General features: G+C 34.8%; 1 protein-coding gene across 1 annotated transcript in view; it reads left to right on the top strand.

Annotated features, from left to right (window-relative positions):
* The window catches only part of ADGRL4 (adhesion G protein-coupled receptor L4), a 114,647-nt gene that overhangs the window by 41,255 nt on the left and 52,513 nt on the right, over positions 1-20,879 (top strand). Inside the window, exon 3 of the mRNA XM_037148137.2 lies at positions 17,122-17,274. Coding sequence (XP_037004032.2) covers positions 17,122-17,274 — 153 coding nt within the window. The remainder of the gene's footprint in view (positions 1-17,121; positions 17,275-20,879) is intronic.

Below are 20,879 nucleotides of genomic sequence, written 5' to 3'. Positions count from 1 at the left end.
GAGGGATAATGGAGAAAAGAAGGGGAAGGGTCTAGTCCAGTGATATGTGTAAAGGACCCATGGACAAAACCAAAGAAGTTAAGATCAAGGGTAGGAGGCAGGGATGGGTGGGACAGAGGGGAGTGGTGGAAAGAAAATAGAGACAACTATACCTGAACAACGATGAAAAAAGACCTCAAAAGGAAGAGAAAGATTATCTTGGCTGCAGTGTGGGAGTGAGAACATGCCTAACAAGCAGCGTCTCCTTAGCTCCTTTCTGAGCTCAGAGGAGTTTAGGATCAGGGAGGGAAATCGAACAGGTACAAAGGAGCAAAGGAAATATGGAGTATGAATTTCCTAGAAGGAACACTAGTATGATTTATATCTCTTTCAAACCCTGTACCAAGTTTATACAGTTTGTCCATGAAAGTATATGACATACTCATGTCCGGGCACCAGCATGAAGACTCAATATTGTGGGCTCCTCAATAAACAAGCACTTATTGTTTACCTACTATGTGCCAGGTATAAACACATGTCTAAAAATACAAATATCAATAATTTATGGTCATCTTTGTTGAGACTCTCAGAATTTAAAAGGGACAGATTATATCATTAACTTAAAATATAGAGAAAATACCCTAAAAGAGTAAAATATGAAAGAAAATATGCTTTTATGAACACCATAGTTTTGCATATCAAGTTTTCTTAGGAAAAAGTAATTTTATATAGCCATTTTTCTCAAGGACACTGGCACCCTTTTTTTGTACTAATTAAAATGTGCTTCTTGATTAGTTTTATGTTGCCATAGATTTAACTATGGCTTCACAATTATTATACTTTATTTTGTATGTAGTGAGATATGTGTCATATTGAAAGGATATCTTATAAGAATGATGGGGAAATCATGGAGTTTAATTTCTTTATCCTTTTCTTTCTATAGAAATTGTGTATTACATATACACACATATATACATACACATATATGTATATAAACCAAAATACATATGAAATTTCATTGATTTTTGAAGACTGATATATTTGATGAAAAATATCTACAGAAAAAAGATGTCACTCTGACATAATCAAGATAAAGCTCATGCTTGGAGGGAGAAGATGGGAGAGGAAGAAATCAAAGATGTATTCATATGGGTCTGCAGGAGGATTTGTGAAAAATAATGGTGTGGATGAAAAGAACTGAAGGGAAGAGAAATGGTTGTGCCCATTGAAGCATATGGTAAAACATTAAAACAACACATTTAATATAAGGACATGTTGGGAGAGCTAAGTGGAAATATTGAGTAGGTATTGAATTAAAATTCAACACAAGGTCAAGGGAAAAAATGTAGAAGCGTCCTCAGGTGAACACAGAGAGTGAATATTACATCCACAGAGGACAACAAGCTGCTAACTAAGGGATGTTCTGGATGCATTAGATGTGGATTGCAATATAGCCTGAGATCCTGCCCATGCTGTGTGCTCCAGGGCTTGTACCATGATGCAGGACTGCTCACCTACTCCTGTGCCTAGAAAGCTGTGTCCACCCAGAGGGCACATTTATCTAGTAAGTACAATGGTCCCGTATCAAGGACATCGAGGCCATTCCTGTAAGCCTGATGTCTGTGCTTCAGGGTTGTAATTCCTGGTAAAAATCGTGGTTTGCCCTCTCCTATACTGTAGGTCATCAACAAATGGTGCCTTAGGTAGGCAATGGAACTTAGACTAAACAGAATCAAGTGACTCGAGCCACCTGTGCTTGTTCCAACTATAGTTCATGACCCATTAGGAGGCTATGCAGTTAATGTAGTAGATCATGGCCAGCATTTTAAAACATATAAAATACGAAATAAGATAGAATCCAAAATATCAGAGCACAATACATTACAGAAGGCATTTTTGGAATTGTTTCCATTTACTTGTTAATATATCCATACATGGGTGTGCAACATACCCTCTTCTCTATACTTGACTGAAAAAAGGTTTGCAAAACTTACCCTAAGAAATACACAATAAAATGGAAGAGTTCAAATAATATCTCAAATTTTCTAATTCCTCATTCAAATCACAGTTGACTATAAAATCTATATGGTCTAGGATACAGGATAATTATGTTAGGTCACATAGTGAAAATGTTGGGGCTGTAATTACGGTATCAAGAGCAAGTGATCATGTTTCTTTGTCAGACTTGTGGTATATTTCAAAGGCCTATGGTTATCAGAAATATGCTTTAAATGTTTATTATGGTATTTGAATGATAATTTAAAACACTAGATATTACTTGACCACATATAACACATAAAACTATAAACTGCCATTGATACAGATACAGTTCAAAAAATGTCTGAATTGCTTTTGCAAAATTTCATAGTTTTTAAGAAAAATCATGCTGCAAGCAGATGCATTTTAGTAAAGCTACATTTTTATTTCACAAAAATAGTTCTTAGGAAGATACACTCAAACAATATCAATACCTGCCAAAGCTTCTAACTGAGGCTGGCTCTTTGCTGAAAAGGGACATTAGCAAGAGTTAGAAAGAGGCAAAGTGTATATTTTATCCATATCAAAAGTGTAATCTTTTCCACTTTATAACTATGAATTTTATTTGTTCTTGATTGTAACATTTTCAAAATTGTTTATGTTTTCTTAGCATTTGATTTACATATCGCTTTCAAACTTTTGTAGCTGTAAATTCAGTTCTTTTCATTCATACATAAAGTTACTTTTTCCCAATATTTTTAACAAAAGGCTTTAATAAATGAAACAAGATATGCCTCTAAGTAAGCATCTTTCCTAAAAGATGCCAGAGACATTTCAACCAATTCGTAAACAATGAGAGGTGGGATCATCTTTGTGCTTTCAGGCTGTTTCACTTATTAAACTATGGAAATTACCTAAAGTTAGCCAATATTCTTCAAAATGTTATTTTGAATGACTGTAAATTATCAGATAATTTAAAAAATTGTCCTTGCATATTGAGGTTCTTGTTTATTCTTACCATTATATTACTTCAGTGAATGTTCTTGTACATAACTTTTAGCAGATCTCCAAACCTTTAAATTATTATCTAGAAGGGAGGTCCTAAGAAAAAGGATATGACCATTTTATATAGTTACAGGAAATTAAATTGTTAGAGTCACATAAAATGAGTCCAGACCAGTAAAGTAAAAAGGAAATACAAGTGAATTTCATGACTTCTGTTGATTGTTATTGGAAAAAAAAATGTCATGAGACCAGGTGGCCCACCAGTCTAGACACTGGTCTGACACTTTCCCTGAGAGAAGTGTGTGTCCAAGGGCAGGGACGAGGCAGGACTGGAGTGGTATGTCAAGGAAGATATCCTTGTGTCTTTGCTCTTTCTGCCTTATGCCTCAGTCTCATTTAAAACTGTTTGGACTGCTTTCCAGTTCCATCCATGTTGAAAAGCATTACGCTGAGTGAAATAGGCCAGGCATTGAAGGACAAATACCATATGATCTCACCTTTGACAGGAAGCTAAAGAATAAAACAAACAAGCAAACAGAATAAAAACAAAGACACTGAAATAGAGAACAAGAGGACAGTGACCAGAGGGGAGAAGGAAGGGAAGTTAAGGGGGTAAAGGGGGAGGGATTTTGAGGAACAAGTATGAAAGACACAAGGATGAGGACTGGGGGGGGAGGAAATGGGAGGGAGGTGTTAGACGGGGCAGGGCGGTGGGATGGGAGAAATAGATAAAAAAATGTACTTGAAAAGTAACTAAATAAAATTTATTTTAAAAAAAGTATGAAAGACACAGGGACGAGGACTGGGAGGGAGGTGGGGAGCACAGGGCGGGGGGCTGGGATGGCAGAAATACACAAAAAATGTACTTGAAAAATAACTAAATAAAATTTTTTAAATTTAAATAAATAAATAAATAAATAAATAAATAAATAAATAAATAAAACTGTTTGGACTGGCAAATGGTGGAATGCAGTGCGGGATAGGACCATAACCAGTGTGACTACTTATTAACCACCAAATAAGAGCAGATTTCTAGCTCTAAAAAGAGGTGAGAGTTTTTAAATACCTTTTATAGATTTTATAGATGACAACTGGCTTTGCACTAGCCATTTTCATTTTTTGTTTATTAGTAAAGATGAAAAATTATTGACAGAGCAGTGAGATATCTCTCATTTCTTTTGTGAATATATTCATTTCTATTTTCCAAATGCTATAAAATTTCCATTATGATTTTTGATGCCCTAGCTATTCTATGCATATTTAGAAATTTTTCATTTTTTCTATAACATGAATAATTGTAATCCAAAACTTTTGTTATTTTTTTGTTGATACCTAATTTAATTCATTGTTGTGAGGAGTACTGTTCTTAATTATGTATTAAGAATAAAAATAGTGGGGCTACCTAATTAGCATAATGGAACTGCAAACAAAATAGGGAGAAACTAAATTAGACTGAGGGATTTGAAAAATGAATAGTAGCCTCTTGCCTTACAAAATTAAAAGAAAATAACCAGTATGAACATTACACAAGTAGTGTTTTTCAATATTAATCAGTCTGATATCAAGATAAAATTCTTGGATGATAGAGAAATAAGTTGTGACTATGTTGCAATTTCTTGCTCAGATATTAACCATCTTACCTCCAGAAAATGGGTAATAAGATTTGCAGTGCTATGTGAAGTTGGCATAACAAATGCAGGCATCAGGAAAGACTATCCCTCAGGGAGGAGCTACCTATCTGTCAGAGCTTAAAGCTGAGTGCTAGGAAAGTTATGTGAATTGTCAGTGTTATACAATGCAACAAAAAGGAAAGAAGCAAAATCCCAGTTAAGCTAAAGAGAAAATCCTTAAAAACTCTGATAGTTGTGTGTTTCAGTAGCATTTGCTCATCCAAATGTGGTAAGTACAGAAGTCAAAGTTATAATCATGAGTATGGAAGGCAACATATGACGGTATGCTATGTGCTGTTAGATGCCAAAGTTAATTCCAAGTAATATTAGAATATAATGTGAAAAAGGACTATAGTCAATTTTACTATACTGTGAAGAAAGTACTATGTAATTACATTGGTACATATTTAAACTTTCAGTACATGTAAATTGGATATAGTTTTTTTTTTCAAAAAATTGTATTATACTGATGATGTGTCCAAATTTATGGCCCCCTTAAATGAAGGAACCGAGGTCTCATTAATACTTAAATCAGGCTGACAGTGATGTAGGTATATACAGGGTGAGATAAAAGTAGGTTTACCAATCATGTGGGAAATAATACAGACATTAATAAATAATACAAGAATAAATTCTGTTTTCTGTACTCACAGCTGTAAACCTACTTTGCCTCACCACATACTTTTAAATGTGCTATCTCTATTTTCTTTGTCCTTTGATTTATTTTCAAGTTTGCTTTAATTTAAACTTTTAGGTTTATTGTTAACAAAGTACAGCTGAATTTCTTTTGTAATCTAATAAGTGGTGTCTTATAATGAGGAACTATGGATCTTTTTCTTCTAGTGTAACAGCTGATATATTTGATTGATTTTTTTTATTGTCGTTCAAGTACAGTTGCCTCCATTTTCTCTCCCCCATGGTCTCCCCACCCCATCCATCCTACCTCTCACCCTTGAACCTACCCCCTTTGTCTTTGTCCATGTGTCCTTTATACATGTTCCTTGATGGAACTTCCCCTATTTTCCCCCATTATCCCTCTCCTGCCTCTCCTCTGGTTACTGTCAGTTTGTTTTTAATTTCAATATCTCTGGTTATATTTTGCTCACTTATTTGTTTTGTTGATTACTTTCCACTTTTGGGTGAGATCATATAGTATTTGTCTTTCACAGCCTGGCTTACTTCACTTAGTATAATGCTCTCCAGATCCATCCATGCTGTCGTAAAGGGTAGGAGCTCCTTCTTTCTTTCTGCTGTGTTGTATTCCATTGTGTAAATGTACCATAGTTTTTGATCCACTCATTTACTGATGGGCACTTAGGTTGCTTCCAGCACTTGGTAAACTGTGTGGCTATAAATATTGAGGTGCATAGGTTCTTTTGAACTAGTGATTGATATTTTTATCCCACCAAAATTATTTCACGTTAGACATTTTATTTTTATAGTTTCATTTTTCTCTTAGTTTTGATTTTGTCACTTTACTTTTTATAACTTTCTCCCCTTTTTTGAAAATTTAGTTGTGAATTTTTAGTCCATTTCTCTTTCTTGATATTCATAATCTAATCCATGTTTTGGTACTTTACTAAAATTAGGTAATTACACTCCCCTTTTACAGCAGGCTTTACCTGCCTATTTTACTCTGTTCTCATGCCAATCAAAGTAATACGGACTTCATGAACCCTACTGTGTTCATACGTGAGCAGATACAATTATCCTTTCTTATATTACACAGTCATAATCACATAGTCACCAGTGGGTTGGATCTGTGTACCGCAGGGTTTACTGCCCAACTCTGTCACCTCTGCACCCAGTTTGCTCATGTGGAGGTCGGTCTTGTAAATTTATTATTATTTGATTAGAAACCTGTCTTGGACATTATGTTTACAGAGAGAGCATGGATGATCTACTCTCTGAATCCACATATTTCTACAAATGTTTTACCCCTGATGTGTGTAATAGTTCTTTATTCAGTTAGAGAATTATAGGATCACAGGCATTCTATCTCAATGACTCACGCATGCAAACACTGTCTCTCAGTCATGTTAGTGAGAATCTGATACTGTTGTAACAAAAATTTTCCTTTGTAAATTGGCAACTATTTTTGCAACTGAGATCTTGTAAGGTTTTTTCTCAACCATTGATTTGATTCTCCCCTTGAATATGTGTTACTTTAATGATTAGAAATAAAAATCAATAAAACTAGTTTTTCAAAAACTACTTCATAACCATCACTTAAGTACCAGAAAGATTGTATTATGCATCTGTACTATGACAGTTGATAGATACAATGCAATGAAAATATTTCAGAGTCGTTGACTTATAATTTGAATCAAATATATGAGAAATTTTCTCCTGCCCTCTCATTCAGTGAACAAGAAAAGTGGTTTCCAGTGTTTAGAGATTTGAAATGGTTTCTTTTCCTTCTATTTGCCTACTCTATTTATGGTCAGTTTAATTCTTTGCTCTAAAATGTGTGCTCTAATAGTTCTGACAAAGAAAGGACCAAAAAAGTATTAATATAAAATGGGAACATTTTTTCAGTGCTACATTTCTCTCAGAAAATCCGTAAATGCAAAAATAGCAACAGAGACATTTCTATACATGCTTTATCCCCACCTTCCCAGACTGATACATCCTTTGCAATATCTGATCCATAGTCAAAGACAAATTTTTCATCTAAAAAAATCCTTGAAATAATACTTGTTGCTTCAAACAGTTTAAAAAACACATTTCCACTTATACCTTAAAAAAAATAAATACCCAGCATAAACACTTTATTCTTGTGTAATTCTGCTTTATTTACCATGAGAATTCTAACATTTTGCATTTGATGTGTCTGATTTTCCCTTTACTAAGGTGGATTTATTAATTCTATGGTCATGGGAAACATGAGGTTATACTGTGCATTTCATAATCAACAATGAGGAAGTAGAAAGTATTTCTCAATATTGGATTTTTGTATCTGTCTTCTTAATCAGTAACCTTGCATATGCAAGTATGTGGACAGGGACAGGTGGCTTATATGTGTATCATACTCATAGTCTGGCCTGCACTTAATAAAGATTCATGTGCAGAAGAAATTCCGGGATGGGGAGAGAGATATAATGCTATGTGTTCCTTTTGGCCTCTTTCTTTGTCTTATATAGAGGGTGGTAATGACGGATCCAGTGAGGAAACAATAACTCCATTACTTTTCTTGACTGACACAACCCATTCTAGTTTCATTGAAGTTCTCTTTTTTCCTTTTCCTTCATCTGACCTTTTCTACCTTCTGCCCTATATGTTTAGCTTGATATTCCCCTCCAAAAATATAAGCCATAGAAATTCCCTAATTGAAGAGGCTCCTAATGATGAGTTTTCTAAGTGCATTATAGTGCTGGGAATGAGAGGAGAATTACAACTGCTACTGAAAACAAATGAGCCCAGCAGGCTTCCCTGGGTAGAAAGAGAGGGGGAAAAGTGTCTGCCTGGCTCCACCTTTGATATGCAGGGTCCATTTCACAAGGAATCACATAATTGTTATAGTCATTTTAGTGTTCAAACTTACGGAGCAATACTGGAATCATGTCCAGAGGGAAAATGTGTGGAAGAATGATGCTACAGTTAAAGTCCCTTAGCTTTCAAGTTGTTGCAGTTAATTTGAGCCCCATCAATACTATCTCAAGTGCTAAGAAAAGAGAGGAAACTATTTTTTCTTTTTACTTTACTTTATTCGTCTGTGGTCAATATGTTCAAAAACTGAATACAAACTAAAATCTCTTTCAGATTCTGAAATATTAGTGTCTTATAAAACCAGTAAAATTCTAATTTATTATTCAGGAAGTAATATAATTACATGGCTTGTTGCCAAAAATATTTCATTTCTAAGGTACTCAATATCACTCTTGAATTTGAGAATTAGATGCTCACAACTTGTGCCTTCTTTAGAATCACACTCTATGACGATGTGCATCTAACTCTATAATGCAAAGACATACTTTTGTCTTTGGAGTCAGGCAGTCTTTTATTTTCCTTTTATTTTTTATGCTCATCCAAGGACTTTTTTTCATTGCTTTTTAGAGAGAGAGGAAGAGGGTTGAAGGGGAAAGAGACAGATGGACAGACAGACATTGATGTGAGAGAGAAAAACATTGATTGGTCGCCCTCTCATATGCACCCCCACTGGGGATCAACTCCACAACTTGATATGTGCCCTGACTACAGTAGAACCCACAATCTTTTGGTCTAGGTGAAGATGATGTCCCAATCGCTTGAGCCACACAAGCCAGGGCTGGAGCCAGGCAGTCTTAACTGTAAGAACTGTGTCCAATAGAATCTCTCTCTAAACTGGCACAATTTAACCCATCTGAGCATTAGTTTCCTCTTAAGTAAAATGGGACAACATCAATCATCTTGGTATTGTAGAAAATAAAATAAAATGAGCCCTCTATCAGAATGCTTGAAAAACATGTTCTCTTTTTTTATGATTATGGGGTATAAATCATACTGATCCAGTTTTTAATATAGGCCCGCAATAACTGAGTTACCAACCACCAACAGTAGGTTCAAGCTGCTGAAAAATTCTGTACAGAGGTTGGTAAAAGTAGGTTTACAGTTGTTCTTATGGAAGAGGACATGCAGGTTATGATTATAACAATAGATATATTAACTAAAGCATTTACAATCTCATAAGGGCTTGAATTGGTAACCTTCATTATTTATACAATCTTGCAGTCTACTTTCTATACTCAAGCAGATTTTGGCATCCCTATATTGAGAAAGTTATTTCTGGCATAGGCAACCTTTCTTAGTTTTAACCCCCTGTGTGGTTTTTCAGTGAATTAGACTGAACCATGTGGAACTCCAAGAATTTTTCTGGCCAACACTGAAAACAAATAAACAAAACATATTAAGGAGCTTCCTTGCTCCTTTTTCTCTATTCCGACATTCTAAACACTGGATGTTATCACTCAGTTGGTAGGAAGAGGCAAACCCAAGTAACAAAAAATAAAATTAAATTAAAAAGAAGGGAAAACAAAGATGCAGTGATGTCTATGACAAAGCTCATTTACACCACTGAGATCAAAGCAGGGGGAGTCTGGAGAGAGGGTCCATGCAGAGATAACTGTGAAGGAAGACAGCAGGCTTGCTCCTTGCATGGGATCGTAGTAAATGCCAGGCTCTTGATTCTGATGCTTCCTCTAGAAGAAAAGAAGGGAGTCTTGAGCTCCACCTTGTGATTAAACAATTTATGGAATAAGGTTGACTATCCAACAGTTGATAATTCTGTCTAAATGTCCTATAATCACCTCAATTTTTCCATGCCCAAAAGTGAACTCACTCTCTCAGCTCAGAATATTCCTCCTCTGCTTCTTCTTACTGGGATCAGTGGGTCAATTTACCCATCCACCAGAAACTGGAAGTCGCTCTTGCTTCCTCCTTCTCCAAGTAACTCCTATCTAATTAGTCTCTAATCCCCACTGATATTTTAAAAATTGTTTTATTATGAAAACTTTCAAACACAGAAAAGTAAAAATAATATTATGAAGATTCACATGTAGCCATTAGCTAGATGACACAACTTTCTATTCATTCCTAGTTTAGTTTAATCATACCCACTTCCCTTTGTCTCACCAGATCACTGATTTTTAACAACTCAGTATTTCTGAAATATAGTCCACCCTGCTGTCTAGTTCTTTACGGCTTACAGTGTTCTACCAGGTCTACCTGGGTCTTAGCTACTTTTCCTTATATTCAAAACCTATTTTGAAATTCAGATCACATCTGACTTATTCACTATATGCATTCTGATGATGGCCATCTATTAGTATCCAGTGAGTATAGTCCTAAATTCTTAGCAAGTGTTTTCCCAGTTTAGGCCATGCCTATGCTCAGATTCTTATCATCTTTAGCCTCATACCCAGTGTTCAACAATAGAGTTCTCTAAATTATGCTGCTCCTGCAGGCCTCCAGGCATTTTGGTCAATTTTTTCCTTTGTCTGAATGTATTAATGGGACCCCCCTTTTCTGGTCTAACTTCTTATACTGTACTTCACTGCCTGGTTAAAGTATTTCTTCCTCTTTCAAACCTTTTTTGTATATGACTTTCACCCCTTTATCCTGAAAACTTGCTGAGGTAACCCATCTCTTTTATGTGTTACCACTGTTCTACTAAAAGCCTCTTTTATTCATTATGCATACTACATGCTAATCATTTGGATCTTCGTTCATCTTCTCTGGTAGCTGTGGATCCTGTTACCCTGTGCGTGCTTTTGATTTTGCCATCCTCAGCTCAGTGTATCAGATATAACCCAGAAAGAATCTTTGCTGAAGAAATGTCAAATATTTATTAAGTGTTTTTTGATGAATTTTAAAATTTTATCTCCATTTTAAATGTATCAGTGAATGTTTCTAGTGGCATCCTAATCTAAATATTTATTTTATAGTCCCATAGGAAGGACTAAATGTAAAGATAAGAGATTTGGTAGTATTATTGCCAAATTGATTTTAACATCAACATAATAGCACAAAAGAATTGGGTTTCTATTTTTCTGTATTACCCCAAGCCAAAGAAACTAACTCCTTGAAAATTAATTATTATGAAGCTGGACACTGGAAAGTGTAAGGTAATTTAAATAATTCAAATTTATATATTACTTCAGGTTACTTCCAGGTAAGTGGTATTTTATGGAACAAGATTTGAGCCAGTCCATTAGGGAATACATTCATATTGTATATTCACTGCAGAAGATTGAGAGGTAGTTAACGAAATTTTTTTCTTTCCAAATTCTTGATATGGAAACTAAGAGTTCAGATACTCAAAACCACATAGTAGAGAAGCACACAAAAATCATTGTCAATGTTTTTTTTAATTTTTTGCCTCTTAATATGTTACTCAAGACTTTTAAAAATGTGTTGGATGTCAAATAACAAGCTGGCATAATAATTTGTTTTAGTAACACAGTCGGGTGATGTAAAGTACTTCATTTTCTTGGACTCCGACCAAGACCACAGACCTACTGAGTCCTTCCCACTGTATTTTTGCATACTATTTTTACAGCTATAGACCATGGGGGATAAAATCTTCATCATTCTCTGTATTACCAATAACTGATCTGAGATCACAATCCTTTTAAAGTTAATATAAACTTTTCCCAGTGTGCAGTGAAGGCAGGCAAATTTTGAGATAAAAATGGAAACTTTTTATTTTAATAAAACCTCAATTATATGCTCCTGTGTTAACTTGCTTTAAAATGTGACCTCTGACAGTAGGGCACTGATTCTGACTTTTTGATTAATTTTTACTTATTTCCCATCATAGACAAATTCACCTCTGGGAACTGGGAAACTCCATAAATATTTAAGTAACTTAATAATTGAACCAAAACTAATGTGCATGAAATATTTTTATTTAACTTGATTTAAATGCTTGTGTACAATTTGTGGCTTATGCATGCATAGGTATATATGTTTGTTTTCTGAGTATACATGCATACAGAGTCATATAGAGTTGTGTAATTAACAAGGGTCCCCAACCCCCTGCTGGAGTTGGTGCTGGTCTGTAGCCTGTTAGGAACTAGCTGGACCCTAACAAAAGCTCTCCTGAACTCTGCTTCTAGTCTCTGCTCCCCCAGCTCCAACTTGCACAAAATCATAGCAGGAGGTGAAGGGGGGCAAGTGAAACTCACCTGAGCTCCACTTCCTGTCCCTCCAACCCCCCCAGTCCATGGAAAAACCAGTCCCTAGTGCCAAAAAGATTGGGACTAATGGCATGATATATTTCTGTATACAGAATAGACAAATTAATACTTTAATATACCTATGTTAATAAAGTATTAACACCAGCATTTTATATAAGGTCATTCACAATTGATCTTACTTCATTATTATATTTTCAGCAATTTTACTCCATTTCTCCAACCTCTGTGTGTCTTAACTTAGGAGTGACAAATGCCTAGACAAATGTTAAATCTTAGCTAAGTGTTTTCAATATGATTTTTAAATTATTTTAATTTTAAATTCTTTAGAAGAGGCATGAACTTCCCAGCATCACAAGTCATACCAGCATTCTATTGTCTGGCACCTGGGAGAGTCAAATGTTCATTAATACCTGCCTGGCCTACACAAGGTCTTGAGAACTCAGTCTTTGTTCATATGTCTCCAAGTATCTGGCCTCCAGGAGGAGCTCAAAACTCTTCTCTTGCTCTCTTTCTACTCACTCAAGAATAAAACAGGCCACATTCTGGAGATTAGAATTTTCAAGGGTACAGGAGATTAGAACTCAAAATGTCAGAGTGTAGCTGTGGTAAGGTAAAAAGAGGCCTGATAGCCGACAAAAAGACAAACAAAAAAAGTCTTAGGTGTGAGGCCAGGCCTACCATCGCTGCAAGACCATTGGGGATAATGGTCTTGCTTCTCATGAGCTGACTAGTTTTACATTTCAGCTGGTTTTCCTACGCAGTTGAAATACTGGTATGCCAAAAGTAGAGATTTGGGTGTGAGCTCAGAGCAAAAGACCCTACAGGTGATGCTTGGTTCCTTTGTTTTGGGGACAGGCCAGCCTCAGGCTAGGAAGGCAAGTCTAACACAGGCTCTTACTGGTCTTACTGTAAGATGGATCTGAACTGAAAAACAAAGTTCTCATAATAATGAAGAGTTTAAATTCGTTGAGCTTTGGATCTCATCAATACTAAAGAGTCAGGGACAAGTCTTAAACATTTGATAGTCTTTCCGGAGAACTTTTTTTAAGTAAATAGTATGTTTTTGCATGCCATAAAATGAAATACCATCATTTCATTGTTTTGTATAACTTTTAATAACATAAGATAATTCCTACAAAAATATTCTTATAATAGTATTGTCTAAGCCATATACAAAAGTAGATATTCTGCATCATCTGAATTAACTTTAAAATGGAGATGACTCAAAAGATGATTATAATAACATTACAAATGATTTTTATTTTCTTTGTCTCCTTTCATCATTCTTTCAAAAATTACAGTAGGTAGACAAACCAACATTAAATTTTGGGAACCTTTTGAACTGAACTATGAAAAGACTCATTTGATGTTTTTGTATTTTATATTGAAATATCCTAGCCATACTAATGAAATCCCTGAGCACTTTGAGATCTTACATCGTCAATTCCTTACAAATATCTTTATTATTACATATATGTAAAGATGAGCAATTTAAACTGATTCCTGGGCTTTGGAAGCTCATGTCTACATAAAAAAGAGATAAGTCTCATTTTCTTATGAAGGACTTTACATTACATGCTAAAAATCAGATAGTTGTTAAGAATTTTTAATAAGGCTTAATAAGAGCTGATTTCTTGTACTTGTACAGCAATAATAATATTTAAATGATATTGGATACCTGTACATAGACATGCTAAGTACCCATCTAAGCAGCATCTGCACATAACACCTTTAATCCTCATGACAACCATTTGAGTTAGGCACAACGTATTTTCCATTTTACAGTAATCTTTTGATCACAGTGAGTGACATATAGTAAACACTCAACAGATGATAGTGGTTACTACTATGAACCCTTTTAACAGTGTAGTATATAAGAAAAATAAGATCACTTTGACATTCACGATACTGTAGGCTCGAACCCAACTTTTCCACTTATTAGCTGTGTTCCTTGAAGTAAGGAAATCCAACTTTTATATTTCAATTTTCTTATTTTAAAAATGAAGATAGTATATGTCTCATAGGATTTGTATGATGATTAAAGATACAAGTCAGATCATGTATGTGATGAACTTCTTAGTATGGTGCCTGGTCCATTGGGAAACTGTAATAAATGCTGGTCGCCATGTTGCTCATGTCTGAAAAGAGTTTCCATGGAGGCTACAAGTTATAAAACTGCCCTATAGTCAGGTAGAGGCAAAAATACATCAAATAGATTATTTCTTTGTCTGTTCATGAAATCTTTCAACTCTTTCATAACATTTAAAATTATATCAAAGCAGAATAATATAAAAATGTAATGCAAGAAAAACCTCATCTTTCAAGACTCAATGAAATCTTTTCTCACATCTTTCCCCACTCAAGTAGAATGAATGAGTCAATGATTAACTCTTTCAGTCTTCTGTTACCACATCCACACTTCCTGCTCTTCTTTGCATAGGTCCCCAACTGCCTGTCCATGCCCAGGTTCTAGAAAGCAGAGACAGTGCCATAGTTCTTTTGTTACCCATTAATGGCACAATACCAAAATATAAAAACAAATAAACATAGTATACAAAATAAATAGTTGGCCAGGGGAAGAGTAAAAGTTATTAATGTAATAGATATGCCTAATTAAAATGATATCTATTGATTAAGGAAATTATTATAATTTTAAAAGTATACCATTACCATCTTTTTGTGTGTGGTCCAATAAATTAATTTATATGAGTTTGTTATTCATAAAGTAGATTTTCTTATACATGGTCATTTTTTTCAGTACTCCTATATGTAACCAGTTTTGTTACCCAAGCATCATTTTACTTGTGAAAAAATAAGCATGTCAGAGACTTCTGGCTGTTCCAAATCTTCTTTTTCCTGGACACACAGCTGAACTACAACTCTCAGCCTCCCTTGTAGTTAGGTGTGGCTATTTGAATAAATTCTGGTGAACAGAATGTGGATGAAAGTGCTGGGTGCCATTTATAGGCAAAGTCCTTATTCTCTGATGGTCTGTTTCATCCTAACTGCCCACCTGGATGAGTGCAAACAGCTTGGAGGCTCTGTGGGGGGTGGAGCCATTGGATGAAACAAGTCTGGGGCCTGAAACACGGAGGAGGAAGCCTGCCATCAACCTGAACACCGGCTTCTGACTATGGCATTAAATAATCTTCTACTGTCCTGAGTCATTACGTGTTTTTTATATTTATAGAAGTCGACCTATCATAATTAACACAATGAAAGAAACATATAAACACCAAATAAAATTACGGATTAAAACAATATATGTTGAATATCTTGAAATGCTAAGGTTTGCAAATGTTACATGATCTGTAAAATTATAAGGGTCTAAGTGTTGTCACAACTGGCAGTATTTCATCTTTTCTTCTCGCTGAGAGGTATTTCATTGTATACATATACCACATCTTCTTTATCTAATCATCTATGGAGGGACACTTGGGTTGCTTCCATGTCTTAACCACTATGAACTATAATTTCACTCAAATGTAGGTTCTAAAACCGAAAGGAACAAGTGAACAAACAAGACACACAAACAAACAAAAACCCATAGACACAGACAATAGTGTGGTGGTTGCCAGAGGGAAGAGATGTGGGAGTAGTAAAGAGGAAAGTGGGCCACATATGTGGTGACAGAAGGAGATTTGGTTTTGAGAGGCAAATATACAATGTGATATACAGATGATGTATTGTTGAATTGTACCATTAAAACCTATATAATTTTATTGATGACTATCACCCTAATAAAGTTAATAAATTTTTTTAAAAGAAAAGCATTAATCCAAAAAAAGTGTGAAAGTAAGGACCATGGGCCATGATATAATTTTTGTGTGTTTGTGTACTCTTCTCCAGGAAAATAGAATGCATATAGTAATGAATTAATGCATTAATGAATAAATGAAGGGATGTACAGCCAATTCAAAAATCTTTGCAGGGGAAAAGTGATAAAAATAAATGCACATAGCTTCTCAGATAAGATCAAATTCATCATCACCAAGCCCTTATTATATGAAATGTTAAAGGGACTTACCTAAGAAAAAGAAGATAAAAAAGATGAACAGTGAAAGGACAGCAAACTCACAGTTATCAACAACCACACCTAAAACAAAAGCAAATTAAGAAGACAGCTAGATCAGGAGCGAACCATAGAAATGAAGATCACATGGAGGATTAGCAACAGGGGAGTGGGAGAAGGAGAAGGGGGGAAAAGGTACAGAAAATAAGTAGCACAGACAGTAGATAGAAAATAGATAGGGGGGAGGGTAAGAATAGTAGGGGAAATACAGAATCTAAAGAATTTGAGACATGTGGTCATAAACTAAAGGGGGGGAATGGTGGGGGAGGGGTGTGCAGGGTGGAGGGGAATGAAGGGGGAAAGAGAACAACTGTAATGGCATAATCAAAATTTTTTAAAAATGGAAAAAAAAATAAATGCACATAATTGGAGCATATTAACTTGTAATTTCTTTTTTCATTTTTAATTATGGAATGCTTTTGACTGATTTAATAAGTATTATAAATTCACAAATTGACATAATAGAATTACATATAAAATGTGAAACATATTTCATTATAGATTCAACAACTACATTCACTGATTTTGAAGTAAAAGATCCTATTTTGTTTTGCAACTACAAAGAAATGTTTACAGTATAAACAAGTATAGAATGTGACTTCTTTAACATTAACTTTTCTTAGAGAAAAACATTGTATTACCTTAAACTATTCAACAGCCAAAATTCCCAAATACTGATGGACAATACTAACACTTCATCTAAGTAATATAAAAATAATGTTTTAAATTTGTATTTCCTCAGATGATAATGAATGTGGAAATTTAACCCAGGCCTGTGGTGAAAATGCCAACTGCACCAACACAGAGGGGAGTTACTATTGTATGTGTGAACGTGGCTTTAGATCCAGCAGTAACCAGGACAGATTCATCACTAACGACGGAACCATCTGCATAGGTAAGTCACCTAGCTCACTTAAAATCTGGACCTACCTCTTAATGCTTAGTACCTCCATGGGTTAAATAATATTTCAACCAAATTCTACCAGTCTTTGATTATACCCTATTTCTTTAATGCTTTCAGAATCCTCATTAATTCCTTTATTTCTCCAATGTCGTCTAATCAGTTTCTATGAAATATTCATCCAAGGATGTAAGAAAAAGATTTTTTTTGAGAAAAGTCAAATAGTTTATAAAACAAAACCCATGAACCATGATGACAAACAACAGAAGAAATATTTACACTTCAGAATACTAACTTAAGAAAATTATGATTTGCATCAGGAGATATTGACGCTTTCACAACTACACAATATGCTCAAATGGGCTCTATATTTTCTTTGAATATGTTCAGATGGGAATTACTTATAAAAATTGTACTAGTGCTTTATTTCTTCCTTCAAAAAATTAGTCACACTTAAGATATGCATTGAGGCTTTCTGAACACTAGACTCCTATTTAGAAAATCATTTCAGTTTCACTAAAATATACTCTGGGACTTGGGTGGGTGGGTGGGACAAGGGAGAGTAATAGGGAAAACAATTGTAATTAAATAACAATAAATGTTTTTTTTTAATATCCTCTGAGGTGGATAGTGAATTTCTATTCAATCCCTAAGTGAAATAAACTGAATATGAAGAGAGAATGTAGATGTTTTTTAAATGCCCTGCTATTGTAATGTAGCCATTCATTTGGTTTATCAGATCTTATAGAGTTTGAATTATATTCTGAGATGAAAAGATTAGAAATTTCAAATGGTGAACAATTTTCAGAAGCAAATTCTCTAAAGTGAAAGACTTTACTTTTGAAAATAAATCATAAGTCATCTTACATATGCTTTCTAAAATAACAGTTCAGTTTATCAACAAGTTGGATAATTAATTATGATGATAATTATCTACAAGGTTAATAGATGAACTGAGGCCTAAGAGTTGAATCACATAGCCAGGGGTAGAAATGGGACTAGAACTCAGGACTTCCTATGGAACATGGAAAGAAATGGGAGGGAGGTGAGGAGGGCTGGTGGGGGTGGGCTGGGATGGGAACAAAAGGCAGAAAACTATACTTGAACAATTAAAATTTAAAGGTAAAATAAAATAAATAAATAAATGAAATGAAATGAAAAGAAACAATATACTGCTTCTCCTTTACATGGTTACATAAAAAAGAAAGGTCCCAGTCAATCTAGATCTCACTAAGGCCTTTAATTAGGTCCCTAGTGAGATTCTCATCAGTAAACTGAGCAGAAATCTGGCAACGTTATTATTAACAACATGATGAGCCAGCAGATAACGTTCAAAGAAAATTTATCAGTAAAATGTCTGTATCAAAGAAATTATCATGTACCTGTGATTCATAACATTTACTCTGCTATGTAAACAGGAAAAATTTTATTCTACTCATTTTATAGCCAAGGGAAGTCCAGGACCACTCCCAGTTCATTTAGGATAAAGGGAGAATTCAATCACAGCCTTGCATCTAAAAAGCCATTGTTACTTCCACAGGAGACTGAAGTGGGTGGGCATTAAAATCTCACACATGGATCTGAATCATGCAAATGCCATGGATCAGGCTTTGCAGGGGCATAAACACTGTAAACTATGAAAGAATAGCACTAGTTGGTTAAATAATAGTTCTATCTTTAGTGTTTGCAGCAAACATGTTTATCAGAATACAGATTTGCAATTAAGGAAGAAGGATAAACATGAAGTCCTGTCCAGAAAACTTACAGTACCTCACTCTTGGTTCTTCTTAAGCCTATATGTACTCTTATTGCTAGTCCTTTTAGAATTTTTTTTATTTTAATTGTTGTTCAAGTACAGTTTTCTGTCTTTTACTTTCATCCCAGCCCACCCATCAAGCCCTCCCCACCTCCCTCCCATTTTCACCGCCCCCCTAGTTTTTGTCCACGTGTCTTTTATACTTGTTTCTGTAAACCCTTCCCCTTTTCCCCTGAAATTCCCTCCCCTCTCCCCTCTGGTAACTGTCCCCTTGTTCTCTATTTCAGTGTCTTTGGTTATATTTTGCTTGCTTGTCTGTTTTGTTGTTTAGTGTCCAGTTAAAGGGAAGATCATATGGTATTTGTCTTTCACCATCTGGCTTATTTCGCTTAGCATAATGCTTTCCAGTTCCATCCATGCTGTTGCAGAGGGTAGGAGCTCCTTCTTTATACCCTAAGAACCCTGAATCACCAATCCAAAAGAACCTATGCACCCCAATGTTCATAGCAGCACAATTTACAATAGCCAAGTGCTGGAAGCAACCTAGGTGCCCATCAGTAAGTGAATGGATCAAAAAACTATGGTACATTTACTCAATTAGAATGTTATTATAATGTGAGTATTTTACCTTTGGTAGTTAAGTTCTAATTATGTAGCTGTGTAAGATTTACTAGAAAGGTTCCAGCAAGTGAAAAAAAAATCTAACCATGACATCTTAATCCCTAGAATTTAATACAGTTTTAATTGTGCTCTCTATTCCTCCTTGTCTCTAGAATATACCTTGCATTTTATCTGATTATGTTTATCTTTAATATGCCTCAATTCACAAAGGGCCATATTTCTTTGTCTTCCTTACAAGTACAGAATTCCTATATTAGAAAAAACCTAAATCACAGACATAGACAAAACATACACACAAAGATGATTTGATGCCAACATTTTATGGGGTATAATACATTTGTAATTTAGAACTCTTTCTCCCAATGTTTATTTATTATTGAGAATGGTCCTAATTTCTTGCTAATTCCCTTTTTAGCTGTTTTAAGTAATCAGTGAACACAACAACTATATTAAAATGCAGTATCCAATGCAGAGTCCTTCAGTTTCTACCTGTTTTGTTTGATGGATTATTCTGTGAAAAAGTCATTCTCTGGAAAGTTGTTATTTCTCACCAATTTTGTTGTCCTTAAGGATTAAGCCTTTTTGAGAAGCAGTGCAGTTATTTATTTTTTCCAGACTTGTAGTAATTTCTGTTGCACTCTGTGATGATCCTCAGGGAATTTGAACAGAGAACCACAATTCTATTCTCTTTATACATTAGTGCATCACCTTGTCGTGTATTGCTCTTGAACATTTAGCTGATACTTAAAGTTGATGTGTCTCGTAATTATAGTCATTAAGAATCTTTATAAATAGATAATGAAAAACTCCAGTTCAGGTCAAGAAATGACTCATATGAAATTCTTTACCTTTCGTCTCTATTCAAATTCAGTTTAACACAGATAATATCATTTTGTTGCAGAAGGCTTCAAGTAAGATTTAGCATCATGAATAATTTTCTTCTTGGAATCCCAGTGAAACAAAACCTCAGATGCCCAACTTCCCAGAGATCTAGTTCCAGACGTGTGTTTCTCAAATGGCATTCAACAGTAAAGTCACATGAGCAGAACTCAAGAATGCCTTCATGTTTCCCTCTGGGCTTAAGAGTTGTGTTTACTGCCTGTAATCTTTTATATCTTGTTTCCCTGGGAACTCTCATAGTTTCTGATTTTTTCCCTGGCTTTGAATAATATTAACATCCAATTTTGTCTCTGCAAATTACTCCCAATAATTGAACATTTTC

This window comes from Artibeus jamaicensis, unplaced genomic scaffold, assembly GCF_021234435.1.
Source record: "Artibeus jamaicensis isolate MK-2021 breed Jamaican fruit bat unplaced genomic scaffold, CSHL_Jam_final scaffold_1019, whole genome shotgun sequence".
Lineage (NCBI taxonomy): Eukaryota > Metazoa > Chordata > Mammalia > Chiroptera > Phyllostomidae > Artibeus > Artibeus jamaicensis.
Note: the sequence above shows the minus strand (reverse complement) of the source record. Positions and strands in the feature narration are given on the sequence as shown.